The sequence below is a fragment of the Ovis canadensis genome, chromosome 2 (assembly GCF_042477335.2).
Source record: "Ovis canadensis isolate MfBH-ARS-UI-01 breed Bighorn chromosome 2, ARS-UI_OviCan_v2, whole genome shotgun sequence".
Lineage (NCBI taxonomy): Eukaryota > Metazoa > Chordata > Mammalia > Artiodactyla > Bovidae > Ovis > Ovis canadensis.
In genome coordinates this window covers 69,456,340-69,475,045 of record NC_091246.1, presented here as the reverse complement: position 1 = coordinate 69,475,045, position 18,706 = coordinate 69,456,340, and the positions used below count along the sequence as shown (strand labels likewise).

The window sequence follows — 18,706 nt, the reverse complement described above, 5'->3', positions numbered from 1 at the left end:
ACGTGAACACAGGATGATCAGTCTTCAGGTGTGTCTTGCACCCGGGCACAGTGTAACCAGGCTGTGCTTTTCTCAGTTGTCTTCTTTTGCATCTGCTATATTCCTCAGACCATGAAAAGTGTTTCTTTTGCCAGTGTTCTGACTCCATCGTCACATGGGATTTCTGCTCATGTTCTGAGGAGCCCAAAGCAGTGATTTTTCAGGGGGAGGGGGTAGGAAGGGAGACCTCTTGGGGCATAACACATCTAGGGGAAGTATAGTTTAAGAAAGCATATTTAATATTATACCTTATTTTTGAAAATGAATAAAACATATATTTACTTCACACTTAACACTTCTACTAAACTATCCAAATAATGTAGTTTTTTCTCATGGGAAAGATCAGTCACCAGCCTTCTGTTCCAGGCACCTGTCTGCAATAACAAGTCATACCCTGATACCCCAGAAGTCACAAATCAGAGACTTTTTCTTTGCTTTCACACTCAGTCCTTAGACCTGTTAGGCAAGCTACCAAGTGAGGAAGGAAGGTTATAACTGTATCATCCAACTTTAAGAACAAAGGAAAAGTGATACTCCAAGACAAATCAAGTTGGAAACGGAATTAGGGTCACTTGGGGTAAGTAACTAAACCCCTGAATATAGAATTCTGCCAGAGATACCAGAGGGTTTTGAAGAACAACTTCAAGCCCCCTTCCTCTGAGTGTGTGGAAAGAATTAGGGGCAGGAGAGGGAAAGGAGATGATAGCATCAGGGGGGTATTGAAATCCACTAAAAACTCTCAAGAAACTTCACAGTGTTTCAATTTCTGCCCTTATCAAATATTTGAATAGAGAAATAAGTAATAATCCTGACTTTTCTTTCTTCTCTTAGGTAAGTTACTGAGCTTCTCTGTGCCAGGATACAGGGGTAACAGTGGTGGTGGCAGCAGTGATGATAACACATACAGGACTGCAGTGATGATTAAGCAAAATAATGTAGGCAAAGCATCTTGGGTACCATGGTAACACTAAGAGTTCATTAAATGTTAGGTACTGTCATTCACATTATTGACAGCAATCCTGAGCAGAATCTATAAAAGTCCTGAGAAGTCGAGCAGCAGAAAGGACAGGAAGAAGAAGGAATGGATTAAGATCAGTTGTTCCATAATTAACAAATAATTGGGTTTGATCTGGGGCAAGCTGTAGCATCTTGTTAGAGGGGATGCTTGTAGCTGGGATTGCTGACACAGAAAGTCCCATAGCGGGTGAGTGGCCCATTTCAGAGGACTCCTCCTTCTCCTCCCGACGTTTTACAGCTTACACAACACTTGGAGGCATGTTTCTGATGCTCTCATTGGTTCTAACCCTGCAGGCTGACATACTTACTGATGTTTTACACATGGAGAAATAGTCCTGCCCCATAATTCATGGTTAATGTAGGAGGTGGGTCTCTTGACTCCAACCCTACATTCTCTCCATTACCAGTGCACAGAGACAGCAGCGCGAGGACCTTGGACTCAAGTGCTCCACAAGAATTCCCACATATACAATTACTGCTCTCACACGCTCCGCTATTTGGCAGACAACTTAAAAGAAGAATGAGCACTTGAGTACCACTTTGGCAAGGTTGTCATCTCCTGCCATATACAGTCTCATATACTTTTCTCAGTGTTTGTCCTACAAATTTCTCCAAAATCTTATATAAACAATACAAATTGTGGATATGCAAAATATATAGGCTTCTAATATAATCAAGTAAGAATCAGAATACAAATCTTTACAATTCATAATATCTGTAGCTTACTGTATATTTCTTTCTGGATAAGTTAAAGAATGAATATACCCTTCTCTTATCCCACTCCCTCACTGTTGGGCAAAATCAAACAAAAGCTGCTTGGGAACGGATACTGCTGCTGCTGCTAAGTCACTTCAGTCGTGTCTGACTCTGTGCGACCCCATAGACGGCAGCCTACCAGGCTCTGCCATCCTTGGGATTCTCCAGGCAAGAACACTGGAGTGGGGTGCCATTTCCTTCTCTAATGCATGAAAGTGAAAAGTGAAAGTGAAGTTGCTCAGTCATGTCCGACTCTTAGTGACCCCACAGATTGCACCCTACCAGGCTCCTCCATCCATGGGATTTTCCAGGCAAAAGTACTGGAGTGGGTTGCCATTGCCTTCTCTGGGAGTGGACACTAAGGATTGGTTTTAAGCATTCAGACTCAGCTCCTCTCTCATTGTTTGATCCTTCATAAAGAAGTGCAAGAGAAGTATACATTATTCTTGCCTGAGCATTCAGGATTTTACATTTATCTTTCAACACTCCAATAAAGTTGCCTTAGACAATAATTTATCTGATTTTTGTACATAAAACTCTAAAGATAAAAGCAGATTCTGCAAGAGATTAAACAACATCAAAAACTTTAATGGACAGAAACTGCTTTGAAATTCTAGTTATCTAGGCAACTTATTATGATTTATCCATTATTTAAAAAGAAGCAACTTAGTCTGAGCAAAGACACACACTAATGCACAGACATGTATACACACACACTCCAGAACATGGAGTTACCTGAGGCACAGCCGTTAACCTTTGTGGTGTGAGCCATGCTGGCTTGAATCCAGTGACAGATCCAGAAAGGAGTGAGGAGTCATGCAAATTTTATGCATCAAGTTCCCAAATGCATTCAACCTGAAACAATAAGGAGAGCCCCATCAAAATGGGTCATTTAAAAATATGTATAAACACTAAATCTTAGCCTTCTGTTTACAAAGATGACTGCTAATGGACAGAGCAAACCAGAAAAGCGGGAGAGACAGCCTGTGGAGCAAGGTGGTGACTGCCCTGTATCTGGCCACTGGACGTTTAGAGTGACGCACCCACAGATACACCCATGGACAGGGACTGAAAGCAGGTCTCTGAACACAATACTTCTATGGGAGATAAAATAGGTTCTCCAGAAATGTGACTTTTTGAGGAAGGTATCCTTCAAATACATACACGTATCATTTCACAAACTTTCTGGGTTTTAAACTAATCTTCCTTTCCAAATTTTGGTTCAACAGTTTCATTTTCTCAATTGCAATTTCAAAACAGTTGTTGCACCAAATGTTCACATTTTTAAAAAAGATTAATTTCATGTGAATTCTCTTGTAAGATCTTGTTTTTCACTGATCCAGTCTTTTAAAACATGAATCTGATCCAGGCAGTCTTCGTCTTAAAAAAAAAAAAAAAAACAAAACAAAACTGCTCTGTCCTGTTAGATAAACTTCAAATGACTTAGCATGACATGCAGTTTTGAAACATCAGGGCTTATGTTAGGCAACATATTTCTTATTTTATATTGATTTTCTACTTTAAAGTTAACTGAGATTACTATAAGACATTACAATCACAAATTTTAAAACAAAAAAAAGCCCATTGCTCCAACCTTTGCTTCTGCAAAATGCCTTTTGAAAAATATTGGTAAGGAAAGCAACGACGGTACAGACAAGAATATTCCATTTCTTCCATTGTGCCCAAATTCTCACTCTAGACCAACAAAATCTGAAGAAATTGAGCTTAACAAATTCCAAGCTTAGAGATAAAGTGAAAACTGAGAAACCTACATAAGCTCTCCCAAACAGGAGAATTCTAAAATAATAACATATCCATATATCCTGTATCCTAATGCAGCTATTGATGTCATTTAAGAGCTTTGGCAGAAAGTGAAGAGGAGCTAAAAAGCCTCTTGATGAAAGTGAAAGAGGAGAGCGAAAAAGTTGGCTTAAAGCTCAACATTTAGAAAATGAAGCTCATGGCATCTGGTCCCATCACTCCATGGGAAATAGATGGGGAAACAGTGGAAACAGTGTCACACTTTATTTTAGGGGGCTCCAAAATCACTACAGATGGTGACTGCAGCCATGAAATTAAAAGACGCTTACTCCTTGGAAGAAAAGTTATGACCAACCTAGACAGTATATTCAAAAGCAGAGACATTATTTTGCCAACAAAGGTCCATCTAGTCAAGGCTATGGTTTTTCCTGTGGTCATGTATGGATATGAGAGTTGGACTGTGAAGAAGGCTGAGCGACGAAGAATTGATGCGTTGGAATTGTGGTGTTGGAGAAGACTCTTGAGAGTCCCTTGGACTGCAAGGAGATCCAACCAGTCCATTCTGAAGGAGATCAATCCTGGGATTTCTTTGGAAGGAATGATGCTGAAGCTGAAGTTCCAGTACTTTGGCCACCTCATGTGAAGAGTTGACTCATTGGAAAAGACTCTGATGCTGGGAGGGATTGGGGGCAGGAGAAGGGGATGACAGAGGATGAGATGGCTGGTTGGCATCACGGACTCAATGGACTTGAGTCTGAGTGAACTCCGGGAGATGGTGATGGACAGGGAGGCCTGGCATGCTGCGATTCATGGGGGTCGCAAAGAGTCGGACATGACTGAGCGGCTGAACTGAACTGAACTGAAGAGCTTTTAATAACACTCAAAATATGTTGATTAAAAAAACTATTCTGTCATAACCTATTTTGTCAAAAATACATATGTACATATTTATACATCTATTTAAAACAATTAGAAATAAATACACCAAAACATTCATTGTGGTTGCCCTTCAGTGATGCAATTATCCATGATTTCAGCTCCTTCATTACTTTTGTAATAGTAATTATTTATAAAAGAGATATTAGATACTTCCTGTCAACTTGGGTTTTTTTTTTCCTTTAAAATGAACTGGAGAAAGAAAAAAGCATTTTAAAATGCTATGCAAAAGGAAACTATCAAGCCAGGGTCATGGAGATTATAAGAGGTCAGAAATATAAGTAAACAAAAAGAAGGAAAGGGGACTTGGCTAACCCCTTTGATCACAGAGGGTGAGAATTCCTTACTGCTTAGCTTTTCTTCACTGTCTGAATGGGTCTGCACTATGGTTCAAAGCTGACTACTGTGAAAGCAGCTCAGTGCACTCTGAGGGACCTTCTACAGGCTGCTTCTGACAGGCATGCTCCCTTGTGTGGCTTTTCCAGCTACAGTTGAATACTGCTCAGCTTGCCTGCAGAGACTCAATTCTCACTCTTCCACTGGGCGGCCTCCTAGCTCCCTGTTGGTCCCCAGTTTCTATCTGGCAGCTCATCAAGAGGACAGGACAGCTCTAATCTCTCTGACTATGTGGTCATCACCTGACATTCTGTTGAAAACAGGCCCTGGTTCAGGTCTGTGGCACTGAACATGGAGAGCTGGAGCTAGGCAAATCAAAAGGCAGGCTTTAGGGAGAAGAGTGAGCATTATGTCTGACAAATGTAGCTTTGTTAATAAAATAAGGTGGGGACTGGGAGAACTGAAGGAGGAGTGGAGTGACGAGGGGGCAAAAGGAAGAAGCCCAGCTTCTGGAATTATTCAAGTATATTATACTTTTAAAAGCCAATAGCAAAAACTGTTTACTGGTCTCAGTCGAGCCGTGTGTGTGTGTGTGTGTGTGTGTGTGTGTGTGTGTGTTGTGTGTGTTGTGTGTGTGTGTATTCTTCCTTCATAATGGCTTATAAATACCACCATTTAAACTCTTGAGGGAAAGCTGAAGGCAAGAAGAAACATGCTGCTTTGTTATGGGTGAATGAAGTATGTGTCAAGGTATTTGGATGGATATGTGCCCAGAATCTTCCAAGTCAAGCTTCATGAACTTTGGTCCAAGGTCCTCTCATGTTCTTGAATATCTTTCACCTGGCAGAAGATCTTTATCTCAGATCCAAATTGGTCTCTCCCACCTTCCCCCAAACTGAACAATAAAATCAAAATGAGGAAGAAGCCTCAAATTAGGAACCACAGGCATATCACTGGTAAAATAACAAGACATTCCTGTCACTGGGTGTGGATCCTGGCAGTGTCTGTGCAGAAACAAGTTTGATATTGTGTTATCGATCTTTCCCAGTTATTGCTCATGCCTGACAGGTGGCTTCAAATTGTGAGCACTCAGTCTTCTTAATGATATGCAGATTCCTATGTCAGTGCATTGTATAAACCATGAAAGGTTTGGCTGTGATCCATTCTCTGTTACAGATCAATAAACTGCTTCTTTTCTCTGTCAGAGAAGACTGCAAACCAGTAAATCTTAACTAGTATAACAGTGGCTTGGTTTTGCTGGCTAAGAAAAAGCACTTCTTTGAAGGGATTTAGAAAAATACATCCACAAAGAAAATAATTTGCCTTCTTGCCTGTTTATTTAAAGAGACTGACTTGCTTTGAATATCAGCTCCCCAAGTGTGGTGCCGAAAATAATGCAGACGCATGAATCAACCTCACAGATACATTAGTTTAATATGAAACAGATATGAAAAAGAGCTCACTTGATGTTTTATAACAACATCAATGAAAACAAAATAAGCAAAATTGAAACTTGATGTGCACTCTAAGCCAGTACTGCCAACCAATCAAATGCCAGTGCCCTGGTTACAACCGAGATTATGGTGGTGATGGTGACAACACTGATGACAATGCTGATGACCACCAGCGCTGATCAAGCACTTACACCAGGTACTGAAATCTAAAATGTCATCTGCTCTAAAGTGTACCATTAAGTGCCATCGGTTAAAAAAAGATGCTGCTAATTAAATGCTAATAAAATGCTCCGAAAAATTACATCAATGGTAAGATATATCCTCATTTGAGAAGTGTTAAAATGTGCATCTTGAAATTGGTGAAATAATGTTATCTTTAAAGCACTTTTAAAGAACTTAACAGTTATTACATTCATTAAACCTTACAACAATCCTATGAAGTACCAACATCCTCTCTCTACATTTTACAGATAGAAACCTGAGGTTTAGAATTTGTTGAGGTCACAAGCTGGTAAATGAAAGAGCTACATTTCAGAGCTAAGGAACTCACCTACAGCTCATATGCCATGCTTTGTGATTAGTGACTTTAGAGTAAGAGCATGATTGCCGTAAGAACTCACATGCACAGAGTAAAGTCCCTTTCAAGGAGTTACCTAAGGGATGTATATGCTTACTGCAAGCATGCTTTGTTTTAATCCCTTTCAGGTAGAAAGTTGTGTTTCAGAATTTTATGTAATATTGGTTTTAAAGCAACTACATTTCAAACTTCATTCTTTCAGATTAAATGTTGAAGAGCTTGAGGAAGTACCTCCTCAATATACCATGGTATACTCAATATACCATGACACACAGGGTATATTTTAGCACTTATTGGTCATAATCTCTTCCAGACTCCACAAGATATCAATCTTGATTATTAATATTGATTCATCAGACTTTGCCGTAAATGCCATTTGACTCTTTCAAAAAATTCAGTGCTTAAGAAATTTTCCACCACTGAAAACAGGTGGGAGATTCTCAATGGAACTGTAGGAGTTTTTAAAAAATGGATAGGATAAGGGTAGTATAACTGGAATAAGAAACTTGCTGCTCAAAATGACAATTATGAAATGGGAAATAACCATTTTGATGTGCAAGTTCTAGAATGTCTTTTATAACATAATTTTTTATAATTTATAAAGTTACAAAGCAATATAAAGAATTTGACTTAAAATTTGGAAAAGACAAAACATGCCAAAAAATGACAATTTACTATCTGACAATCCTAATGTTGTCATTGTTACCACCTGAGACTCTTCAATATATTGACTATACGCATATTTTAATTACCTCAACATGTTTTTAAAGACCTACACCATCCTAGAATCTGAACCAGTCACTATTTTGTTTTCATTTCAGACACATAAGATAAACTATCTTATGTTGGTGGCTGCGCGGCACAGGAACGGCAGCTCCACGGCACAGGAGCTACCCCACGTCCAAGGTCAGCAGCAGCGGCCTAGAGGAGCTACCCCACGTCCAAGGTCAGGGGTGGCGGCCATGAGGAGATACCACATGTCCAAGGTAAGGAGCAGCAGCTGCGCTTTGCTGGAGCAGCCATGAAGAGATACCCCACGTCCAATGTAAGAGAAACCCAAGTAAGATGGTAAGCGCTGACAGAGGGCATCAGAGGGCAGACAGACTGAAACCACAATCACAGACAACTAGCCAATCTGATCACATGGACCACAGCCTTGTCTAACTCAATGAAATTAAGCCATGTCATGTGGGGCCACCCAAGTGGATGGGTCATGGTGGAAAGGTCTGACAGAATGTGGTCCACTGGAGAAGGGAATGGCAAACCACTTCAGTATTCTTGCCTTGAGAACCCCATGAACAGTATGAAAAGGCAAAAAGACAGGACACTGAAAGATGAACTCCCCAGGTCAGTAGGTGCCCAATATGTTACTGGAGATCAGTGGAGAAATAACTTCAGAAAGAATGAAGGGATGGAGCCAAAGCAAAAACAACACCCACTTGTGGATGTGACTGGTGATGGAAGCAGGGTCTGATGCTGTAAAGAGCAATATTGCATAGGAACCTGGAATGTTAGGTCCATGAATCAAGGCAAATTGGAAGCGGTCAAACAAGAGATGGCAAGAGTGAACGTCGACATTCTAGGAATCAACGAACTAAGATGGACTAGAATGAAGGAACTTAACTCAGAAAACCATTTTATCTACTACTGTGGGCAGAAATCCCTCAGAAGAAAGGGAGTAGCCATTATAGTCAACAAAAGAGTCTGACATGCAGTACTTGGCTACAATCCCCAAAACGACAGAATGATCTGTGTTTGTTTCAAAGGCAAACCATTCAATATCACGGTAATCCAAGTCTATGCCCCGACCAATAATGCTGAAGAAGCTGAAGTTGAAAGATTCTATGAAGACCTACAAGATCTTTTAGAACCAACACCCCCTCAAAATGTCCTTTTCATTACCGGGGACTGGAATGCAAAAGTAAGAACTCAAGAAACACCTGGAGTAACAGGCAAAATTGGCCTTGGGGTACAGAATGAAGCAGGGCAAAGGCTAGTAGAGTTTTGCCAAGAAAATGCACTGGTCATAGCAAACACCCTCTTCCAACAACACAAGAGAAGACTCTACACATGGACATCACCAGATGGTCAACACCGAAATCAGATTGATTATATTCTTTGCAACCAAAGATGGAGAAATTCTATACAGTCAGCAAAAACAAGACCAGGAGCTGACTGTGGCTCGGATCGTGAACTCCTCATTGCCAAATTCAGAAACTGAAACTGAAGAAAGTGGGGAAAACCACTAGACCATTCAGGTATGACCTAAATCAAATCCCTTCTGACTATACAGTGGAAGTGAGAAACAGATTTAAGGGACAAGATCTGATAGAGTGCCTGATGAGCTATGGATGAAGGTTCGTGACATTGTGCAGGAGATAGGAATCAAGACCATCCCCAAGAATAAGGATTGAAAAAAAGCAAAATGGCTGTTAGAGGAGGCCTTACAAATAGCTGTGAAAAGAGGAGAAGTGAAAACAAAGGAGAAAAGGAAAGATATAAGCATCTGAATGCAGAGTTTCAAAGAATAGCAAGAAGAGATAAGAAAGCCTTCTTCAGCGATCAATGCAAAGAAATAGAGGAAAACAATAGAATGGGAAAGACTAGAGATATCTTCAAGAAAATTAGAGATACCAAAGAACTATATCATGCAGAGATGGACTCAATAAAGGACAGAAATGGTATGGACCTAACAGAAGCAGAAGATATTAAGAAGATGTGGCAAGAATACACAGAAGAACTGTACAAAAAAGATCTTCATGACCCAGATAATCACGATGGTGTGATCACTCACCTAGAGACAGATATCCTGGAATGTGAGGTCAAGCAGGCCTTAGGAAGCATCACTATGAACAAAGCTAGTGAAGGCGATGGAATTCCGTTGAGCTATTTCAAATCTTAAAAGAGGATGCTGTGGAAGTGCTGCACTCAATATGCCAGCAAATTTGGAAAACTCAGCAGTGGCCACAGGACTGGAAAAGGTCAGTTTTTATTTCAATCCCAAAGAAAGGCAATGCAAAAGAATGCTCAAACTGCCGCACAATTGTGCTCATCTCACACACTAGAAAAGTAATGCTCAAAATTCTCCAAGCCAGGCTTCAGCAACACGTGAACTGTGAACTTCCAGATGTTCAAGCTAGATTTCGAAAAGGCAGAGGAACCAGAGATCAAATTGCAAACATCCACTGGATCATTGAAAAAGCAAGAGAGTTCCAGAAAAACATCTATTTCTGCTTTATTGACTATGCCAAAGCCTTTGACTATGGGGATCACAATAAACTGTGGAAAATTCTGAAAGAGATGGGAATATCAGACCATCTGACCTCCCTCTTAAGAAACTTGTATGCAGGTCAGGAAGCAACAGTTAGAACTGGACATGGAACAACAGACTGGTTCCAAATAGGAAAAGGAATATGTTAAGGCTGTATATTGTCACCCTGCTTCCTTAACTTATATGCAGAGTACATCATGAGAAATGCTGGGCTGGAAGAAGCACAAGCTGGAATCAAGACTGCTGGGAGAAATATCAATAACCTCAGATATGCAGATGACACCACCCTTATGGCAGAAAGTAAAGAAGAACTAAAGAGCCTCTTGATGAAAGTGAAAGAGGAGGGTAAAAAAGTTGGCTTAAAGCTCAACATTCAGAAAACTAATCATGGCATCTGGTCCTGTCACTTCATGGCAAATAGATCGGGGAACAGTGGAAACAGTGTCCAACTTTATCTTTTTGGGCTTCCAAACCTCTGCAGGTGGTGATTGCAGCCATGAAATTAAAAGACGCTTACTCCTTGGAGGGAAAGTTGTGACCAACCTAGACAGCATATTAAAAAGCAGGGACATTACTTTATCAACAAAGGTCTGTCTAGTCAAGGCTATGGTTTTTCCAGTAGTCATGTATCAATGTGAGAGTTGAACTATAAAGAGGGCTGAGTGCCAAAGAATTGATGCTTTTGAACTGTGGTATTGGAGAACTCTTGAGAGCCCCTTGGACTGCAAGGAGATCAAACCAGTCCATCCTAAGGGAAATCGGTCCTGGGTGTTCATTGGGAGGACTGATGTTGAAGCTGAAACTCCACTATTTTGGCCACCTGATGCGAAAGCTGACTCGTTTGAAAAGCCCCTGATGCTGGGAAAGACTGAGGGCAGGAGGAGAAGGGGACAACAGAGGATGAGATGGTTGGAGGGCATCACCGACTCAATGGACATGAGTTTGGGTGGACTCCGGGAGTTGGTGATAGACAGGGAGGCCTGGTGTGCTATGGTTCATAGGGCTGCAAAGAGTCAGATATGACTGAGCGACTGAACTGAACTGAACTGAACATGCTAAGATTTGCCTCTTTAGGTACAAAAGCGGATATATTCAGCTCTCTCACAGACTCTTCCATCCACATCCATTCTACATGACAAAAGTACATCAGCATCTTTCCAAGGGTAAGCATAAGGAAATGCCTCCAATGAAGGAGTTAAAACCATCTTGGAGCCTGCAGATGCCTCAGAGCCCTGCATGGCTCTGCTCCAGCTGGGTTGCTGGGAATCACACACTTAGAAGTAACGCTGGCAAATTTTTTTTCCAGGAAATTTTCTCTGATGGAAGTTTATCAGCTCATAACCTAGGCTGAAACCAGGTACTTCTCTGCAAAGAAAAAAAAAAAAGAGTAAAAGACAGTCTGGAGAAGAGTAGACAAATGAAAATTAGAATTATTAAAGTTTGTTAAAAGTTTACCACCTTCACATTTTTTACTTTAGAGGGAAGTAATGTTATGACTCAGGACAGGCGTGTGAAATGGTGTTTATTGACTGCACTGGTTCACCTCTAATGGGTTTAGGGAAAACAGACCATAGCAGAATCCTAAACCTTGATGTTATAAATAGTCTATATTAGTGAAGCCTTGCTCTTACTTAGGAAGCATCTCTCCTGGTGGTAGATGATGAGTTAAAGTATCAGTGCTTTTGCTTATTCAGATATTAAAGAATCAAACCAGTTACAGATATAAGAGAATTAGTTTGGTAAAGTTTGAAAGGCTTTTCCTTCATTTCCTATTTGAATTATTTAAAATGTGCAGCTCTTTATTTATTGCTGTAGTGGACATTTTCCCTTTAATTCCTTCTGGATTCTTATGTGATAGTCTCTGTAATTACTTTTAAATTGATCAATATTGTTAATAACAAGTTCAAGGGTACCTGGACTAAATAAAAGGGGATCACAAAGCATTCTTAAGATTCTTATCTTCCAAAGAGTAGGTCTCCAAGTGTGGTTTCCAGACCAGCAGCAAAGCATGACCTTCTGGGACCTACTTAGAAATGCAAAGTCTCAGGCCACTCCACACCTCCTGAATCATCAGCTCCAGGGTGGACCTTAAGTCAATGAGGACTTTAAAGCCAATTAGTAACATAATATAAATGATCTTATTTTTAAGTAGTTAGCTTGGGCATTTTATTATCTTTAATGACAGGTAGGTCAGGGCTCCTTCAGTTATAATATTATGGGGAAAGGACACTGGATCTGGACCTTCCAGGAACAGTTTATTCAGACCAGTCCTTTGATTTTAATTTTCAAAAAAAATTTTATTTTCTAATCTTTAAAGCAGAAAGGTTCAGCCTTGCTACACAGAAACTTCCCAGATATTCTTGTATTTTCCCCAGAAGATAACAAGCTTATTTAAGGGAAACTTAAAAGAGGTCAAGTGCCTAGATCAGAAGGTACTTTATAATTTGCTGCCTGACAAAAGTTCCCCAAAAGTTAAACTGTGTTCTCAATACAGCATATGCACTTCAACTGAAAATGGTTATGGGAAAAGCTGGAACCAGAAACTGAATCCAGAGATGTAAAAAGACAGCAGTAGCATCTACAGTACCTCATTCACAGTCAAGTTCAAGTTGCTCTAAACAGGCCATTCAAGCTATTCCAGTAAGGCTGGAATACTGCTTTCCTTCAGCTGAAATAAAGCTCATTTATGCTTTTATCTTCTTAATATAGATTCAGAACATTCTCTGCTATTTTATTGTCTCAGGCTTTCCAGCTGGGACAAGCAGACTGCTTTCATGACTGTGCAAAAATCTAGCTGATGTTCATCTACCCATGCTTGAGGGCAAATTCTAGTTTATGCAGGGTGGGGGTGATGGCATCTGCCACGGAGATTTCATTTAAAACTGGGAAATGGCTGAGAAGCCCTGTTTCCTGCTGGTGTCCCATTCTACTGAGAGATGCTCTGGGTAACAGCAGTGTGGTGACAGCCTGACCGGTCTCAGGTCACACCCAGGAGGAAGATCTTTGTCCCCTTGTCAGCATGGGAACTGTGGACTCCTGGGGTTATTCCCACCAATTTCAAGTGGGGAGAAGCCATAGATGCTCCTTTTAGTGCCAATTCAGAAGCCATCAATCGCCTAACACTTCTGCCACATTCAGCTGGGAAATGCAACAGGCCAAGGGAAGCCAACTCCACGACAAAGACTTAAAACCCTTTCTCCTCACCTAAGGTCCTGCCTCTTTCTTCTTAAGCATCTCCATACCCCCTTCTAAAAGACTCTGACAGCACTGTCTCAACTCCACCATGCTAGGAAAAGTACCAGAGCATGGAGCCTGCCAGAGAAAAGGCTTCACCCCTCACCTAGGGCAGAAAGGTTGGGCTCAAGCCAGAAACATAATCTGAAGCCATATACCAAGAAGTCTGGCTCACGAAGTGTGCAATTTGGCAGCACTTTGGAGCCAAATGCCATGAGCTTCTGAAATGAGGGCCTTGGGGCATTACTGAACACTTAGGCTTCTGGGTGATAACACCAATTGGGCAGAGTCTGAGACAATGAGGTAGTGAGCGAGATCCCAAATTCAGAAAGACAGGGAATGATGAGATCCAGACTCGGGGGGATAAAAGACCCGACAGTATATGTCTATCACACTAAAGCAAAGTCAATTCACAAACATTAGTATTAGAAACAAAAACAAAAATTTCTAGTTGTCAAGGGAAGAGAAAAGTTCATTAGTGACACAATAGCTTTATTTTTAATTTAAAATGTCTGGCAACTGTGTTTTTATTTGTTCTACACTATTTTAAAAAAACGACGTTTGCGTTGATGGACATTTACATGTGTTGGTCAATATTTTCTAAGCCCCTTGCTCCTCAAAGTGTGGTACCCAGGTCGAGAGCAGCAATATCTGTGTGACTTCTTAAAAAAAGTAGAACCTTGGATCCCACTGAAGACACACTGAATCAGAACTGGCATCCTAAGATGCAGCCCAGGTGATTCGTACACACGCTGCGGTGGGAGAGGCACTAGCTTAGCCCTATTTTCCCCATTAGGCCTCATGCTTCTGAACAGGTTACCTTGTATTCCAAGGGACCCCCCGGGTGGTTCACAGCCTTGGCTGGTCACTGGAATTACTATCGAGGTCCAAGTACATGACTGGTAATTATGTGGTGATATGGTATTACATTATATGGTAATAATTATCCATGAAGTACTCTGTGCGGTTGGGGCCCAGGCAGAAGTATTTTTTAAGGCTCCCTTAGGCGATGCCAATGTGCTATGTTTGAGTCACTGGTCTATTTCAGTGGTTCTCAAAGTGTGGCCCTAGACCAGCTGTATTACCAGGGAGCTTCACAGAAACGCACATTTCTTTCTTCCTACCCTCCTTCCAGCCCCCTGCTTTACTCACAGTCACACATACACGTGCATGTACCAAGACTGTAACTGTCTTTACAGAAAGAGAACTCAATAAAACCTCAGAGTTCTCAGAAGGCAGCTGTTCTAGTGTCTCTTTTATACAATTTATTGACCACCTGAAATAAAAATATGTTTTATAAAGATGGCATAAAAATCACTTTAAAATGAGAATGAAGACAGACAGATACATGTCTAGGGGCTGAGAGGATCACAGGGTCAAACATGCAATGGACGGGGGAACTGTGGCTGAATGGTAGGTAAATTCTACTGTCCCCTGGTGATCTGCAGGGTGTTTACCTGATAGCAATAGTAGTTCCCCAAGTCTGAAAATGCAGCATCCCAACACTCCCCAGAGTTCTGCTTCAGTGAGTTTGGAATGGAGTTGAAACATATATCCTTCACACACATCCAAGTGATTCTTGTTATGAGAAAAGATTGGAAAACACACTGCCTTATAGACTCCTACTCCGTAGGTCACTGTTTCTCAAAGTGTGACCCTGGACCAGCCATGCCAGCATCACCTGGGAACAAGAAATGCATATCCTTGGGCCCACGCCGGACCACCAAGTCAGAAAGTCTTCAGGTGGGTCCAGTGGTCAGCATGTTCACAACTCCTCCAGCTGATGTGAAAATCATGGCACCAGGCTATTTTCAAAACTTTATTAAGTATTGTAAGTGGAAGCTGCCTGCTCTTTTTCAGACACGTAGGTTTTGGTGAGAAGCTCTAGCCTCATCTTGGGCCCTGCCTATGTCTTTCTCATGGAAGGGACTGTCCTCTTCCAAAGAATAGCATGAAAGAACACACTGAAGACAGTCTTTGGTTGTCATCATAAATTATTCACCTAGTCAGGAACAGAGCAGAGTGCACCGCCAGAATGAAAGCAGTTATGCTAGTGTGGTAGGAGATTTTAAACATATCATAAAATTTCACTTTTATTGGAAAGATAATCCAACAGTAACGGAAACAAAACAAGTGGCTAATGTGGTGAGGTGGCCAGATCTTCCCAGTTCCTGTCCTTTCTTTCTCTCTTTCTAGACTGTTGTTCTATCAAGAACCATGTTTAATGCATATATATGGAATTTAGAAAGATCGTAACAATGACCCTATATGCGAGACAGCAAAACAGACACAGATATAAAGAACAGACTTTCGGACACTGTGGGAGAAGGCAAGGGTGGGATGATTTGAGAGAAGAGCGTGAAACATGTATATTACCATATGTGAAATAGATCATCAGTCCAAGTTCGATACATGAAACAGGGTACTCAAAGCCAGTGCACTGAACAACCCAGAGGGATGGGACGGGAAGGGAGGTGGGAGGGGGGTTCGGGATGTACACCCATGGCTGATTCATGTCAATGTGTGGCAAAAACCACCACAATATTGTAAAGTAATTAGTCTCCAATTAAAATAAGTAAATAATTTTTTTTAAAAAAGAAACATGTTTAACACAAAGGTATGAAAACCAGTTCATAGTCTTATTGTCTTCAAATGAAAGAGAGCTTACTTGAAAACGTAGGGAACACAAGATAACACTGACAACAAAGCGACAAGTCTCAGAGGGCTTCTGAAACCCATAAACCAAATGCAAAGTTTTGTGGTTTCCAGCAAACCTACATTGCTCAGGAGAGAGGTTCTGAGGCTTTATGAGGCATTCCAAAGAGGCTGGGACCCAAGGAAAGTCAGGAAGCCCTGAATTTCCATATATTTCACAGGACACAGATCTGGACAAAAGGTCAAACAAGTTAATGTCCTAAGTTACAAAAGAAAACTGATCCCCTTACCTGGAAACCTCTTTTCCTCTGGCCTTTAAAGCTGCTTGTGAGAACTGGGGACTCATCCACAACAGCAGAATTCGGGCATAAGCAAAATAGCAGCCCAAGACAGCCTGGGAACCGGAAATACCTCCGGAGCTATGAGAAAGTTACTTATACACTCTAGACCTCCAGTTCTTCATAGCTGGACTTGGACAGCCCTACAGACACTTCCAGACCTTACAGACTTTCAGTAATTCTGTTCTTCTAAATCCTGGCCCCAAGGGTGTGCGTGAGGCTCCCCAGGCCTGATATTGCCAGACAGGGTAAGGCTGTAGGGGACCTTGTGCATAGGTCAGCAGGACAGGGATCTTGTCTCACAGGCACCCATGGCCTCCCAAGTTCCTCCTGGCACAGTAATGGCCAAAGAACTCCTGCCAATCAATATCAAAGGGTTGCTGCAACAGCAGGGCTCTCATTTCTCCTCCAATTCAGTCCCAGAGTGGTTGCTTTTTTCTGCAACTTTCAAATTAAGTTATCTTTCCCCTCCTCAATGTAATAGTACTAAATTTCCAACGATTAAAGTTTAAGAGAGAAAGGGGAAAATCAGCTGTAATTTCATTACTACCAACATTTTGCTATATAGCTTCCCAGTTCTTCTCTGTGCTCACATACACCTGGGTGTACTTAGGTATTTTTCTCTAAATATGTTATTTCATTTCTTTTAACAGTATTGCCATCTTTTACAGGTTCAGTTCAGTCACTCAGTCGTGTCCAACTCTTTGCAATCCCATGGACTGCAGCACTCTAGGCCGCGTTGTTCATCACCAACTCCCGGAGTTTACTTAAACTCATGTCCATTGAGTCAGTGATGCCATCCAACCATCTCATCCTCTGTTGTCCCCTTCTCCTCCCGCCTTCAATCTTTCCCAGCATCGGCGTCTTTTCCAATGAGTCAGCTCTTTGCATCAGGTAGTCAAAAGTATTGGAGTTTCAGCTTCAACATCAGTCCTTCAAATGAATATTCAGGACAAATTTCCTTAAGGATTGACTGGTTTGATCTCCTTGCAGTCCAAGGGACTCTCAAGAGTCTTCTCCAACACCATAGTTTGAAAACATCAATTCTTCAGCGCTCAGCTTTCTTTATAGTCCAACTCTCACATCCATACATGACTACTGGGAAAACCATAGCCTTGACTAGAGGGACCTTTGTTGGCAAAGTAATGTCTCTGCTTTTTAATATGCTGTCTAGGTTGATCATAACTTTTCTCCCAAGGAGTAAGGGTCTTTTAATTTCATGGCTGCAGTCACCATCTGCAGTGATTTTGGAGCCCAAAAAAATAAAGTCTGACACTGTTTCCCCATCTATTTCCCATGAAGTAATGGGACCAGACACCATGATCTTCGTTTTCTGAATGTTGAGCTTTAAGCAACTTTTTCACCCTCCTCTTCACTTTCATCAAGAGGCTCTTTAGTTCTTCTTCACTTTCTGCCATAAAGGTGGTGTCATCTGTGTATCTGAGGTTATTGATATTTCTCCCAGCAGTCTTGATTCCAGCTTGCGCTTCCTCCAGCCCAGCGCTTCTCATGATGTACTCTGCATATAAGTTAAGTAAGCAGGGTGACAATATACAGCCTTGACATATTCCTTTTCCTATTTGGAACCAGTCTGTTGTTCCATGTCCAGTTCTGTTGCTTCCTGACCTGCATACAGGTTTCTCAAGAGGGAGGTCAGGTGGTCTGGTATTTCCATCTCTTTCAGAATTTTCCACAGTTTATTGTGATCCACACAATCAAAGGCTTTGGCATAGTCAATAAAGCAGAAATAGATGTTTTTCTGGAACTCCCTTGTTTTTTCAACGATCCAGCGGATGTTTGCAATTTGATCTCTGGTTCCTCTGCCTTTTTGAAATCCAGCATGAACATCTGGAAGTTCACAGTTCACGTGTTGCTGACGCCTGGCTTGGAGAATTTTGAGCATTACTTTTCTAGTGTGTGAGATGAGTGCAAATGTGCAGTAGTTTGAGCATTCTTTGGCACTGCCTTTCTTTGGGATTGGAATGAAACTGACCTTTTCCAGTCCTGTGGCCACTACTGAGTTTTCCAAATTTGCTGGCATATTGAATGCAGCACTTTCACAGCATTATCTTTCAGGATTTGAAATAGCTCAACTGGAATTCATCACCTCCACTAGCTTTGTTCGTAGTGATGCTTCCTAAGGCCCACTTGATTTCGCCTTCCAGAATGTCTGGCTCCAGGATTAATATCCTGGAGAAGGGAACAGCTACCCACTCCAGTATTCTGGCCCAGAGAATTCCATGGACTGTATGGGGTTGCAGTGTCAAACATGACTGAGTAACTTACACACACACACACACACACACACACACCTATTAATATATCTCTTCTT

The 18,706-nt window shown here is 41.3% G+C and overlaps 1 protein-coding gene across 6 annotated transcripts in view; it reads right to left on the bottom strand.

Annotated features, from left to right (window-relative positions):
- Positions 1-18,706, bottom strand: part of KANK1 (KN motif and ankyrin repeat domains 1) — a 215,813-nt gene that overhangs the window by 56,946 nt on the left and 140,161 nt on the right. For all 6 annotated transcript variants that reach the window (XM_069576426.1, XM_069576425.1, XM_069576427.1 and 3 more), the window contains one exon: positions 2,548-2,667. In XM_069576426.1, the coding sequence (XP_069432527.1) occupies positions 2,548-2,584 (37 nt within the window). In that variant the 5' untranslated portion in view covers positions 2,585-2,667. The remainder of the gene's footprint in view (positions 1-2,547; positions 2,668-18,706) is intronic.